General features: G+C 34.0%; 1 protein-coding gene across 3 annotated transcripts in view; it reads left to right on the forward strand.

Annotated features, from left to right (window-relative positions):
* Poc1b (POC1 centriolar protein B) overlaps window positions 1-13,774 on the forward strand; it is an 85,457-nt gene that overhangs the window by 43,942 nt on the left and 27,741 nt on the right. For all 3 annotated transcript variants that reach the window (XM_046419245.1, XM_046419246.2, XM_046419244.2), the window contains exons 8-10: window positions 1,451-1,519; window positions 2,295-2,447; window positions 8,351-8,431. In XM_046419245.1, coding sequence (XP_046275201.1) covers window positions 1,451-1,519; window positions 2,295-2,447; window positions 8,351-8,431 — 303 coding nt within the window. The remainder of the gene's footprint in view (window positions 1-1,450; window positions 1,520-2,294; window positions 2,448-8,350; window positions 8,432-13,774) is intronic.

Here is a 13,774-nt window from a genome sequence, read left to right on the forward strand (position 1 = left end):
CAGTCAAACCTGGCTCATTGTGGGCATCAGTTCTAGAAAGCCTTACATAAAAGCCACATTCTCTTTCTATAAGCTTTTGTTAGTTTTTTTTTTCCTTTCCTTTTTAAAAAGGTAATATTTTTCCTCCCATATGCCTCATTTCTTTCTTATTTCTCAATGTGCTTAGAACCAAGTAGGGAAGAGGAATTAAGAATTTTTTAAAGTATATAAAGTATTCCTCCTTTATAGGTAAATATTCAGACTTCTCTGATTTTTTAATAACATTCTCTCTCTCTCTCTCTCTCTCTCTCTTTTTAAATTATACTAGATACTTCCTTTTAACCAAGTATAGGCTGTTTAGGTAAAAAAATAGAGTGAACTTTATGGGGTTCTTTCCACCATTGTATTTCCTGCCTTGCTTTGCTTTATCGTTTGTTCTGTTAAGGGGAAGCATAAGTAGACTAACTAGCTCAGATATATGCATACATATAAACTTAAGCTGAATAAACACAACCCATAAAAGTGGACAAGGACTTAAATATTCATGAAAGAAGTACAAAATAATGAAAAAGATAAACTATTTAAGAGAAAAACACTATACATGAAGATGGAATTTTTCATATTCTGAAGATGAGGGTGTTGATGAAGCTTTAATATTCTTAAGTCTGGAATGGTCTATTGAAAAATACCAAATGTTTGTCCCCCAAACTTGTCTTATATAGGTTAAAGGCATATTAAAATGAACAGAACATATTAATATTTGAGAGGAGAAAATAATCCCTCTTATCTTGACTGAAGACTGACCTGGAGGCCATGCATCTGACAGCTATGCCGAATGCGGTGCTGAATGCATCCCTCACCTGTGAATCCCTTATTCCTCACCTAGGTGGTGGCAGTAACTGCCACACTGGCTTCCAGTCATTCACTCTTGCTCCAGTTCTTCATTATCACAGTTGTGCTATTGATTTTCACAGTCACATCTCTCCTATCTATGCCCTGCTTTTAGTAGCTCACAACTGCCTACTTCAGAAAGGAGAACTCATTTCCCATTGTGTTCAGGAAATGGCCTTTATTTATGTAGGCTCCTTCCCATCACCTACAGATTTATCATTCAATTTCTGCTAAGTATTCAGTTAGTTGACTACAGAATATAAAGGCAGAAGATCTTAGCAGAAATTCTGATTAACTTACACATGTACAAACTTGTCTTTAAAGGAGATTATTTTTATTTTTATTTTTTACTAATTGTTAGCATTCCTTTTTTGTTTAGTATTATTTAATTGGGTTTTAATTGAGTTGGTTCTTTGACCGTCTTTCTTCTGTAAGCATTAGTTTCTAGAAACTAGATATGTTCTGTCAGACTTACTGCATAAGTACTCTATATAAATTATGATGAAAAATTGGTACTCACAGTCTTCTTTGCCCTCAGGAAGCGTTACCAGTGTTTCTTTTGTCTCCCTTTATGTCTCAGGGACCTGTATTTACTGTTTCATTTTCCAGAAGTGGAGAGCAATTTACATCAGGAGGTGCAGACACACAGGTTTGTACATCTTTCCACTCTCTCTTTGATGGGATAGAGGAATTTGATTTGAATAAAGCAATCTTTGACCTCAATTGGGATTTTTATGGCCAGCTAGTTTGTGTATGTTAAGATGATTAGCCATGGGTTTATATTTAAATTTAGTGACAGGAAGTCTGCTATCTCATAGCTGAAACAGTTCCAATTATAATAGTTTTTGGAATTCAGCAGTTATTTTCTTTTGCTGATTTCACACTTAATTATGCATGTAACTGACACGGAATGTGTAGTTTTATGGTATAGTGCTTTTGCTTGGATTATTTCCAAATCTTTTTCTATATATCTTGTTTTTGTGGAAAACAAATGTTAAGCTTCTTGAGGGTGATAAGTATTAATCATTTATGAAGCTTATTTGCATTTATTTGAAATGGCCAAAATTATTTATAGTCAGATTTATTAAATAAAGTAGATGATCTAATCAAAAGCATGGTTTGGACTTTTGGGAAAACAAGAGAATTTTAAGTTAATATAATATTATCTTATTATGAATTTTAAGGCAGACATGAAAGCAACTTGAAATACTAAATTTCTTTCCCCACTATGTCTAAAAAAGTATTGAGAAACAGAACACTGCTGAAATATACATGCATGTGAGTGTGTGTATGGAGATAGATATATATCCTTTTTTGACTAATTTGAGGGACAATTCTGTATATTTGGCTTCTTATAAATAAGTCATTTATGTTGTTTATACATTGCAAGCAAATAACTACCAACATTATTGACTTTTTTATAGGTCTTATTGTGGAGGACTAACTTTGATGAATTGCATTGTAAAGATATTAATAAAAGAAATCTCAAAAGACTGCATTTTGATTCACCACCACACCTGCTTGATATTTACCCAAGAACACCACATACTCATGAAAGAAAATTAGAGACTGTTGAAGTGAGTATTTTGTGCATATTTGTCCTACAGTTTGGAGCTTTTACTCAAGTAGGTGTTTGAAGTTATATTTAGTTATATAAAACCTAGTCCTGCCCTAAAATAGCACCACTTTGAGAAAGCCTGTTGTTTTCACTAATAAAACTATATGCATGTGGTAGTGTGTAATAATGTGAAAGCCTTTTATATTCACTTCGTGAAGGCCTTGAAATAAAGCTAAAAATTGTGTGACAATAATAGAAGATAAGAAATGAAATCTAAGGCCTCAGGTGACTGTGTGGTCTGGCTGGCCTCATATTCGAGACATTTTTAGGGAGGTCATCATATGATGTATGTCATGGGACTGGGAATAAAGGGTACAAATTTTCTTAACAGTTGTTGAAATAGGTATCTTAAAACCCTTCTATAGTTAAAAAAAAAAGAAAGAAAATCTTATGACCAGAAAAAGAAGAGAGTTAAGCATAAGCCTAATAACTAAAACCATTTTATTACTTGCCTACATATATTTTTGGATATATAATTATTTAACTCTAGTTTTGTGTGTTTGTTTTGTTTTTCTCAATACTGGGGGTTGAAATCAGGGCCTTGCACATGCTAGGCAAACACTCTACCTGCCACTGAACTTCACCTGAGCCCTTTACCTTAGAGTTTTGTTTATGTGTTCCCTTAGGTCATATAGATTTACATATGCTCTCTTCAAAGAGAAATTCTTTGCTGGATATTTAGCTGGTGTTAGCCTGCAGATTGCCATTTTGTATAATTCTTCTTAATCTCTTTTGTTTCCCAAGAGCTGGTATCAGAAATCACTATTGCCTGTTTATCTTTTTATCTGATTCTTTTTCTTTTTTAAAACCATTTAAGAGATTTTCTTTGCATTTAGAGTGGGTATTTTGAGTTCTGAAAGTTGTTCCTGAGTGGCAATGCACAGTAGCCTGTCACTATTTCAGGCTGTGTTCTCAAGTCTGTGGTCTTCCACATCAATTTCTTCTTCCTCCTCTTCTCCCACTTCTTCCTCTTCTACTTCTTCCTCTTCCTCTCTTCTTCTCTTCCTCCTCCTCCTCCTCCTTCTCCTCCTCCTCCTTCTCCTCCTTCTTCTTCATCTTCCCTCCTCCTTCTCCTCTTCTACTTCTTCCTCTTTCTCTCTTCCTCTTCTTCTTCCTCCTCCTATCCTTCTTCTCTTTCTCCTTCTCTTCCTCTTCCTCCCTCCCCCTTCCCTCTTCCTTCTCCTCTTCTTTTTCTTTTTAATATTTTTAAATTGTAGATGGACAGAATAACTTTATTTTATTCATCTATTTTTATGAGGTACTGAGGATCAAACCCAGTGCCTCACTTGTGCTATGTAGGCACTCTACCACTGAGCCACAACCCCAGCCTCATCAATTGCTTTTTTAAATTTTGATTTCCTTAGTCTTGATCCTCTCTGTTACCTCAGGCATTTCTGTTGGCCTCAGTTGTACAAGTGTATCTATGTTTTTTTCTTTCATAATTTTTTAAACTATTTTTAAAATTTTGTTTAATCCATCCGTATCTTTGGATTTCTGTCATAGTTTTTCCTTGATTGTATTGATTTTCAATTATTTGCTATAATTTTCTTCCTCTTTTTCTCCTGACAGTCTTTCTGTTCTTCTAAAGAATTAGCCGTTGTGCTTCATTACTTTTTTTTTTTAAAGAGAGACAGAGACAGAGAGAATTTTTTAATATTTATTTATTTTTTTAGTTTTCGGTGGACACAACATCTTTATTTTATTTTTTATGTGGTGCTGAGGATCAAACCCAGCACCCTGCGCATGCCAGGCAAGCGTGCTACCGCTTGAGCCACATCCCCAGCCCTTCATTACTTCTTTATGCTACTTCTTATATCATTTTTTTCTTTTGTTTTTTGAAAGAAAGAATATAATTTGCTTGTTGTTCATCTCAGTTTTTATTCAATGTCTTCAGCTGTAGGTATATTTATTGATCCCTGCAATTACATATGTTTATATAAAATAAAGGTGAGCTATATTTTAATTTAACTTGAGTATCCTTATGTTACTAAGGCTGATTGTATTAACTTTTGATATCTTAGCATTTCTGTGGCTTGGCTGGGCATGATCAGGAAAGAGATACCCTATTCCCCTATCATCTACTTAGCCACCTCACCAGAGTGGTGAGGCCAGGCCTAGATCTCCTCATTCCTATTCAATATTTTCAATGCACAGTGCTATCTCAACATAGAGATGCAGGCCATTTTCTCTGTGATTTACTGGCAGCCCATGTCCATTTAAGAAAGCTAGACTTTCTTTAAAATGTCAATAAGTTGTCTGAGTAGCTCTGACCTGACTGTACAGCCAGAAAGCTGAAAAGTCCACCTGGGTTGTTTAGTATTTCAAGGTCAGGATGACCCAGGCCATGCAAAGCCTCTCTCAACTGTATTTTTCAAATGTAAACTTAAAAATTCTATTAAGAACTGACTTTTCATTCTGGAATTAGAGTTCACTTGTACTACAGAAAGAGCATTGTGATTGAGGGGTGTTTGTTATTGTTCTTTTTGTTTTACCTTAAGGAAGTCAACCTTATATATATAGTTTAAATTATCCTCAAACTCTCATTACTGCTTGAATTTAAGTACATGGCTTAGTTTTGTAAATCCTATGATATGAATTGCCAAGAAAATAGTAAGAGTCTGCATATGAACATCTAATTGTTCAGGGTTTTTTGTTTGTGTTTGTGTTTTTGATAAAAATTTCGTAATAAAGCAGAGGATAATAATTATATTATATAATTATATTATGAGAAAATTATTAATTGCCAAGTTGTTGTTTTTTCTTTTATTTTGTGGTTTTCTATTTATTTATTTACTTATTTATTTATTTTCCTTTTCGCTGTGTGTGTGCGGATAGGGGGTTGGGGGGATGGTACTGGGGATTGAACCCAGGGCAGTCTGCCCTGAGCCCATCCAAAGCCTTTTTAAAATTTTATTTTATTTTATTTTTGAAATAGAGTCCCAAGCCTTCTGAGTAGTTAAGATTACAGGCATGCACTACTGCCCAACTCAAATTGTTTTTTTAAACACTTTACTTCAAATTAAGGCATATGGAAATCTCCAGAGCCAAAAATCTATTTAATTTAAAACTTTCACTTAGAATGAAAGAGTATGAATCAGGATAGAAATTGTGCAGTGTCAATTTATGATTAATAAACTATAGTGCTTGTAGAAGGTCAAGGTTTTTACTATGAGGTACTTCCTCTTTTCATGTGATTTAATTTTTTTTAATTTTATTTTTTAGTTGCAGTTGGACACAACATCTTTATTTCACTTATTTATTTTTATGTGGTGTTGAGGATCGAACCTAGGGTCTGATTTAATTTTTTTGAGCAATTCCAATTTCAAATGGTTAGATCAAATTGTATTTTCATTGGTAAACATCTTACTATTTACACTAGGTGGCAGTAGATAGAAGAGAATAAAATGTCTGAAAGCAATCTCTGGACAACTAAACTAAGACTGAAAAGAAAATAAGTCACCTCCATGTTGTTTGTCTTTGCCTTCGATGCAGACTCAGTTTACAGCTGGAGGCTTGGTTGCTTTCTGCTTTATGGAACAGCCAGAAAGAAGCAGAGTGCCGGCTGGCTGGACAGTAGTCCCTCATGCTCATCCTACACAGATTTTTCCCTCCTTTACTGTAACAAGGCAATTACTGGACACATGCAACTCCATGCCTAGCACCGTTTGGCTGGATAATTATAAAATGTTCTGTTTCAGAAACGACATGTATACCCATCAAGACTGATAAGTGTCTTAAAAATCATTCTAGTCTTCTAACTGCCAGCTCAGCCTTCCTTGCAGCAGTGTGGGACTACTACAGTAGTGTCTCTGCTGCTACATCAACTTATTCTTTATATTCTACACATCTCTCACAGATTAACCTTTCTAAAGTACACTTTAGATATCAACTTTTTCTGCTTTGCCAAATCCCTTCACCCTTTATAATTTGACCCTTGCCAGCCTCTCTAATTGTCTCTTTTTTCTACCCCGTGCAAAAAGTACTGTCAGCTTTCTGCCACTATGCTGAGAAATGCTCTTTAACTCATCTCTCTGGTTTTGCCTTCTAAGCCTTTTTAAGGCCGCATTCAGCCACATTTCCTCCATCGGAAGCAGCTCTCACTGTCTAAGCACTTGGGCAACAGATTCTTCTGGGAGGTTCTTTAGTGCCTTCCTGTTAGGACCATTCATTTGACATAAAGTTCTGCATCTGTCTTTCCCTTTGTATACTTCTTTGTATTAATGTTGTTTGAATTTTTGTTTGTTTTTGGTCTGTTTGGATTTTGAAATAACTTTCCTCAAAGGTAGTCATCATTGTAGGTAATCATTCCCTTGTTTTTCTTTGTATTTTTTCTATATATGTTTAAAATATGTTGTTCACCTATAAATGTTTTTGGACTTCATATCGATGAAATCATATTGAATATTTATTTCTGTAATTTGCTTTTTCATTTAATATTAAGATTTTTAGATTTATGTATATGAATTCTGAATTTATATTTTCAGATGTTGTACAGAGTTTTTTCATTCATTTTTTGCTGTGCAGTCTTGCAGTTAGTTTGCCACAATAGTAATCCCCATAATGTATTTTACTATTAACAGACATTTGAGGTATTTCTAGTTTTGGGGGTTTAAAACATTTAAACAATGTTAAAAACAAAGTTGATATCATTGAATTTTCTAGTTTTTGTAATCTGATAGGTGTTAACTGGTATTTTCCTTTAATTTTACTATTCTTTAATTTTCTCATTACTAATATACTGAGCATCTCTTCATATGCTGATTAACTGTTACATTTTTACTTCTATAGTATTTTTTTCTTGGAGTATAGCCATTTTTCACATTGATTTGTAGATTTGTGTATTTTATTTATCCTTTTTCCATTTTAGACATCATAATATCTCCTCCTTTATTATCTGATTATTAACTTTGTGGTATCCACTGTTAAACAGAAATCCTGATTTTTTTTATATAATCACATCCATTTTTTTCTTTATGGTTTTGCTTTTTCAGTTTTTAAGATGATTTTCTCAGCCTGTGTTTACAAAAATATTTTTTTACTTGTTTTATAGCTTTAGTATAACAATTAGTTTTCTGATTTATTCACTGCCTGCCTTTATAGTAGTATTACTTAGGGATTCATACAGTGACCTGTTTTTCTCAAGTATAAATCCTCTGTCCTCTCTTATGTTCCCAATTGTCTCTCACTAAATTTATTTCCCATATATATTTCTAAACTCTCTATAGCATGGCTTTGTGTTTATTTGACTCTTCTTTAATGTCAGTATAAGTTTTATTCATTTTTCCCCATAAGGTCTTATATTTTTATATATTTATTCTGATATATTTTAAAATGTTTATGTTATCATAAATGGTGTCTTTTTAAATGTCATGTTTTCTAACTGTATGCTTGAATGCAGAAATGCAACTGATCTTTGTATCATGATTTGGGGACTAGTGGTTTTGTAAAATTCTCTTACTAGTTTCAATGATTTAGCAATAGATTCTTTTGGGATTTCTTCCTAGGTAGTAATTTTATATATCAGTGAAAATTTATTTAATCTTTTTAAATTCTTGTATCTTAATATTTTATTTCATTTCTTATCATAATGAACAGACTAGGATTTTTTCTGCATCTTTTTGAGGTGGGTCATTTTATTTTACTTTTAATATTCCCTTATAGGTGAATTACATTGATTTCTAATGTAAAAATTACCTTGTGTTCCTGAGATAAATTCAACTTTTTTATAGTCTTTTTAAATTGATAGATTTGGTAGACTACTATTTTGCAAACGTTGTATGTATCCAGTTTCTGTACAAATAGCATCCAGTTTCTTGTGGTATCAAAAAAAAATTATATTAACTTTTTTATGTATATGCACAGATTAATCCAAAGCTTGAGGTAATCGATTTGCAGATTTCTACTCCTCCTGTTGTGGACATCCTTTCTTTTGATTCTACCACAGTAAGTTTTTCGTTTATTTGTCTGTTTGTTTTACAGTTATGTGGAATTTAATCATTTGACACAATCTGTATCCTTAAAAAGTATGTAAGGGAGAGTATAAAATGTGGGCTAAGTAGCCTAACATTTTAGCCTAGAAAAATTTTGTACAAAAAGTCACATGTACAATGTATCTCAACAGCCACAAGGGGGAGAAGTGCCAATTTTCAGAATAGCTTTTACTTTAAAGGCCTTGTGCTCTGTCTAGTTGGTTACCTATTAAGGAACCATGTAGTTACCTATTACTGCATAGTAATAGGTAACTGCATAGTTACCTATTAAGGTGACATTTCATACCTATTAAGGTGACATTTCACTTGCTGTGGCAGAACATATCCCCCACTTTGTTTCCAGATGTGCTAAACTTACTTCTAGACTTCTCCTTAGAAGCTATAGGACTAGCACAGTCATTTTATTTTATTAATCTCTTGATGTATTATCCAGAAACTAAATATATATAATTCTTGGAACTTATTCATTTTGTCCAAAGTCTCAAAAGATTGAAAGTTTGAGCCTTTCAACTTAGAAGTTAGCTTAATCTTTTTTGAGGCAAATCATTGCCACAGTCAATCTTGCTAGTTAGTACAAAACTAGTGTTGAGAACAAATGGGAAAAGCAGCATGGCCTTTGGTGACACTGCTGTTATGATGTCAGTGTTGTTAAATATTTGGGATAAATTTTCAGTGTGTGGCCAAAAGAGGAAACAAGACTAAACAAGTAAACAAAACAGAAATTCCTGACACTATAGCATGGCAAACTCTCCAGTAGATCTCAAGAATGGTCATTTCTGTAGAGGAATTCTTTGGATTACCAATCCACTTTATAGACTCTATCTTATAATACCAGAAAACATTCTAATCATTCAAGGGTCTTCTAAGTACTCTTGCAGCTTTGCAGGTCCTCAGGTCCCGGGAAATGCAGATGTTCTTGATAGGCAGTGTGCTAGGGAGGTGGGCAAAACTGCCACCCAGAAATAAGCAGTGCCAAAGTCAACTAGTCTACATCTTAGTACCCTAACACAGGGAATGTGGTATATGTGAGACTTTGAGAAGACTAGTTGGAATAACAAGCAAATGACAAGTTTAGCAGTTCTCTTATAAAACAGAGTGTGATTATCCACAGAAGGGATAATATTACCGTACATATGTGAAATTATAATTTCACTGAAAGACGCATAAATTGACAAGTGAGATTAATTTTTTAAATGTTTGCCTTCCCATTAATGTAGTAGAAGTAATTCTTGATCTGTAGTGTTCTATATCCATTGACTGTTTTTCTTTTGCTTCTGAAAAACAAATCAGACATATCTATAAAAGAGTTTTTTTTTTTCTACTTTCACATGGAGCACAATTGTACTAAATATTTATGGCATAAACTTTGTATGTGATTTAATTTAAAAATCCAGAGAAATATTGGAAACAAAAAACAAACAACAATAAAAACAGTGTTTATAGATAGTTTTTGTTGTTGTGATTACTATTTCTTTTGAGGATTTGTTTGGTTTTTGTAGACTGGAAAATTTTCCTTAGAAGTTCATTTCATTAAGATAGGACATAAAAAGGTAATCTTTAGCTGGACCTGGAGGCACACACCTATGACCCCCAGCTACTCAGGAGGCCAAAGCCGAAGGATCACAAGTCCAAGGCCAGAATAAAAGATAAAATGAGTAGGGATGTAGCTGGGTGGCAGAGTACTTGCCTAGCATATACAGGGTCCTGGGTTCAATCCCAGCACACACACCCCCCCCACACACACACAAATTGTACTGGGGCATTTAGCATTAGCATTGATTTGACTTCATGGAATATCCCAGGCTCCTTCTTTATTCTCTCCCAAAATGGATGAATATGAAGTAGTTTTGGTTTTGGTTTTGGTTTTTGATTTTTTGTTTATTTTTATGCTGCTGGGGATTAAGCACACAGCTACAATTCTGGTCCAAGAAGAAGTTGTGGCGATTCTTTTTTAACTTACTGTAAATTATTTTGAAATACTCTAGGACTATTGCAATTTGTTAGCTTTGGGTAAATTGCTTTCTAAGTTTTAATGTATTAATTTTAATAGTTTGTCATACAAATGAACAAAATGAAGTTGATAATCTTACTCTTCCTTTGATTGTCAAAGCACCAGACTGTTCTTAGAGAGCTGACACAGTGTTCTTATCTCTATCCTGGTAGCTGTGCAGAGTGTGAATGTAATGTATATACTTTTCTTTAGAATTAGGAATAGTATTTCAGGTCCAATTGACTATTTACAATACATTGAAGTCCTACATTATAGAATGAAAAATTCAGTGATCTACAATGCATTGTTATTCCATTATCAAAATGAAAACTTACTGCATGAAGACATTACCTGAGATGCTAAGGAGGGTGTTAAGATGGTTGCCTGAACTCAAGAAGCATGCAACCTAGCCAGGTAGAAATAATCATGTAGGAAATAAGTCACTTTCAAGACACTTGGTGCCAACAGTACATGATTGTCAGAGAATGATTGCTGTGGGAGTATTCAGAAGAGGTCATTATTGGACTAAAGGAAATGGGAGGACTTTTATAGAAGAAAATTGTGGTGAGTCCCTGACCTGACTCATTCATTAAAAGCAGATGCCTCCAAAGAAAATGAAAATATGTACCATGGTCATAAAAGTGTGTCAGTCCAGTTTGGGGTCTTTATGTTGCTACCTCAAGAGATGGCAGATGTGGTAAAACCCAGGAAGGATACCCACTCATGTACACCTACACTTCTCAATAAATATTTATTAAGTAACAGTTCTGTTCTTTAAAGAAAGGAACAAAACAAAGATACCTGCCCTAGAGTTCTAGTCAGGAAAGAAGCAGTTTACTAATTAAAAAATAAATAAGCAAACAAACTTTATGTTTTTCTGGTCCACTATATTATAAAGGTAAAAAACGTACTAAAGGCAGATGGGAAGAGGATTGCAGTTTCAGTTGCATGGGCAGGCCAGGATGTATATGACAGGTGACATTTAAGTAAAGAACTACAGGCATGAAGAGAGTGAGTAGAGTGGGTATCTGGGAACAGCACTCCAGGTGAGTGGGAACAATGATAGAAGGCCAGACCTAGAGTGATATAGGAGCTACCAGAGGGTTTTCTGTAGAAGAGAAACATATTTGACTTATAACTTAACAGGAGAATAGGAGCTACCAGAGGGTTTTCTGTAGAAGAGAAACATATTTTACTTATAACTTAACATGTTCACTACGGCTGCTGTGTGAGAACAGGAGGCTGCAGGTGGTGATGGAGGGATAGGTGACTCATTAAGAAGTTAATAGAATAATCAGACAAGAAGCCGAAGCAGCTTGACCCAAAGTGGTTGCAGAGAGGAGGTGATGATAAAGGATGTGATTCGGGATATATTTTGAAGGCAGAGCCAAGAGGATTTCCTGACAGATTGGTTGTCGGTTGTGGGATTCCCTATCTCCTTTCTGCAAGGACAGCAAGGTGTGGCCCTAAGTAATCTCAGGGTAGCTGAGAATATCTCCTGGCTCTGCTTCCTTTTGGCAAAGGGGCTGCTGGGAGAGAAAGAATCCTAGTTTTCCTGTCCTCAGTTGTAGGATCAGGAAAAGCAATCAACTAAGTCAGTGCAAGAGACATTCTGCCTTTTCCGTGACTTCGGGATATACACCCCTTCCTAAATGACATTTAGATTTACATTTTTCAGCAAAATTTCTATTTTGGAAAGATTTTGGCAGTGGCCTATTTTTTAGGGAGAAAAGGTCATTCACTTTCATGGAGATCTTTGTGTGGTATATGCTGCCTGAAAAATATTGATGTATTGACAAACTGTATGGACATACAAAGAGTAGACTTGCAGATACAGAGAGAATACGTTCATGGATGTTGTGGCAACAGTGCATCCTGGTTACCAGACAACATTGCGTAACTAGTTCAGTTATTTCAGTTCCTAACTGCTTATGTAAGCAAAGATTTGGAAATACTTACTTGAAAGAACACAGTGTATGCAAACTTAAATGTCTCAAAACTAAAATTTATAACTTTAAAAGTATAAAATGGCATATGCAATTTATCGTCCCTAGATTTCCTCTTTATTTTTCTAGGAAAGTTCATAAAAATCATGCTATACAAACCTCCTGAATTCTATACTTTTCCATATGGTAACTTTCCTGAATTTACATATAGACATTTAAATTTGAGGTAGATAAGATTCTTTTTAAAGTTTTTAAACATTGCAACAGCTTATAAGGCTACACTGATTTATAAATTTAGTGCACAATGAATTCTAAAACTAAGTATGTTTGTAACTCTGTGGCTGCTTAGTAAGCTTTGGGAAACAGGCATTTTTATGGTATCTTCAAGCATTGGGTCAGTGATCCTGCACTATCTTTCTCCTGCCCCTGTTACTGTGTGGGTTAGGCATTTGTAAGATCCAGGCCTTTGGACTCACTAGTTGGTGCCTCCCTTAATTTATCCTCTTTCACTAAGAGAATGTTAGTCTTATAACTTCAAATGAGAGTAAATATGCCATTAATTTTTTATGCATTAGTTCAAAAAGTTAAATGTTATGTACTAAGATACTTGACGGGATAAAGGAATTCTTAGAAGATTTAAGAAATAGTCTAAAAATATGGCCTTTTGAAATTGAAAGATGTGAAGTAATTGTCAAAGGCATTTAAAAATTAGGATATACATGACATTAACAGAAGTAAGTAAGGAAAAATAAATTTCATAGCTCTCCTGCCATTTGGAAATAGAAAACACATTTAATATTTCCTCAGGTACAATCTTTAAGATAGATGAAATAAAATATTAGGGATGGGGAAGAAACTATTTCCAAATTGGTTAGATCCTTGCTTTTGAAGCACATATATTATAAAAACTACCAACAGTTGTGAATGCAAGGCTGACCTTTAAAAAAATAAAAGTGCTTGAAATTTCAACAATAACAACTAAAATTGTCAAATTCATTAAAGGAACATAGCACCTTTTTTCAAAGAGATGTGTGTAGCTGAGGCTAGCTGTAAAATTTATAAAGTTAGTGATACTGAAACAGAAATAAGTAATGGGTCAGAGGCTTTCTTCTTTTTTTCTCCAAATTAAATGTGCTCTTTAATAAAAGTGATGACAATAACTAAGTCCTAAATGTTTAATTAAGATTCACTGAAACATTTACTAATTTGAGTTTCTTTCCCTTTAAGTTTCAGAGTCACAGGGAAAGAAAACTTAATGAATTTACCAAAAATTTTATATGAATTCAATTTTTAAAAATTATCTAGTTAACAAATACTTTATGTAGTGGGACTGGTCCTCATTCCTGCTGACAAAAGTGTT

This window comes from Marmota monax, unplaced genomic scaffold, assembly GCF_021218885.2.
Source record: "Marmota monax isolate L192 unplaced genomic scaffold, Marmota_monax_Labrador192_F-V1.1 WCK01_AAM20220418_F8-fsc00036, whole genome shotgun sequence".
Lineage (NCBI taxonomy): Eukaryota > Metazoa > Chordata > Mammalia > Rodentia > Sciuridae > Marmota > Marmota monax.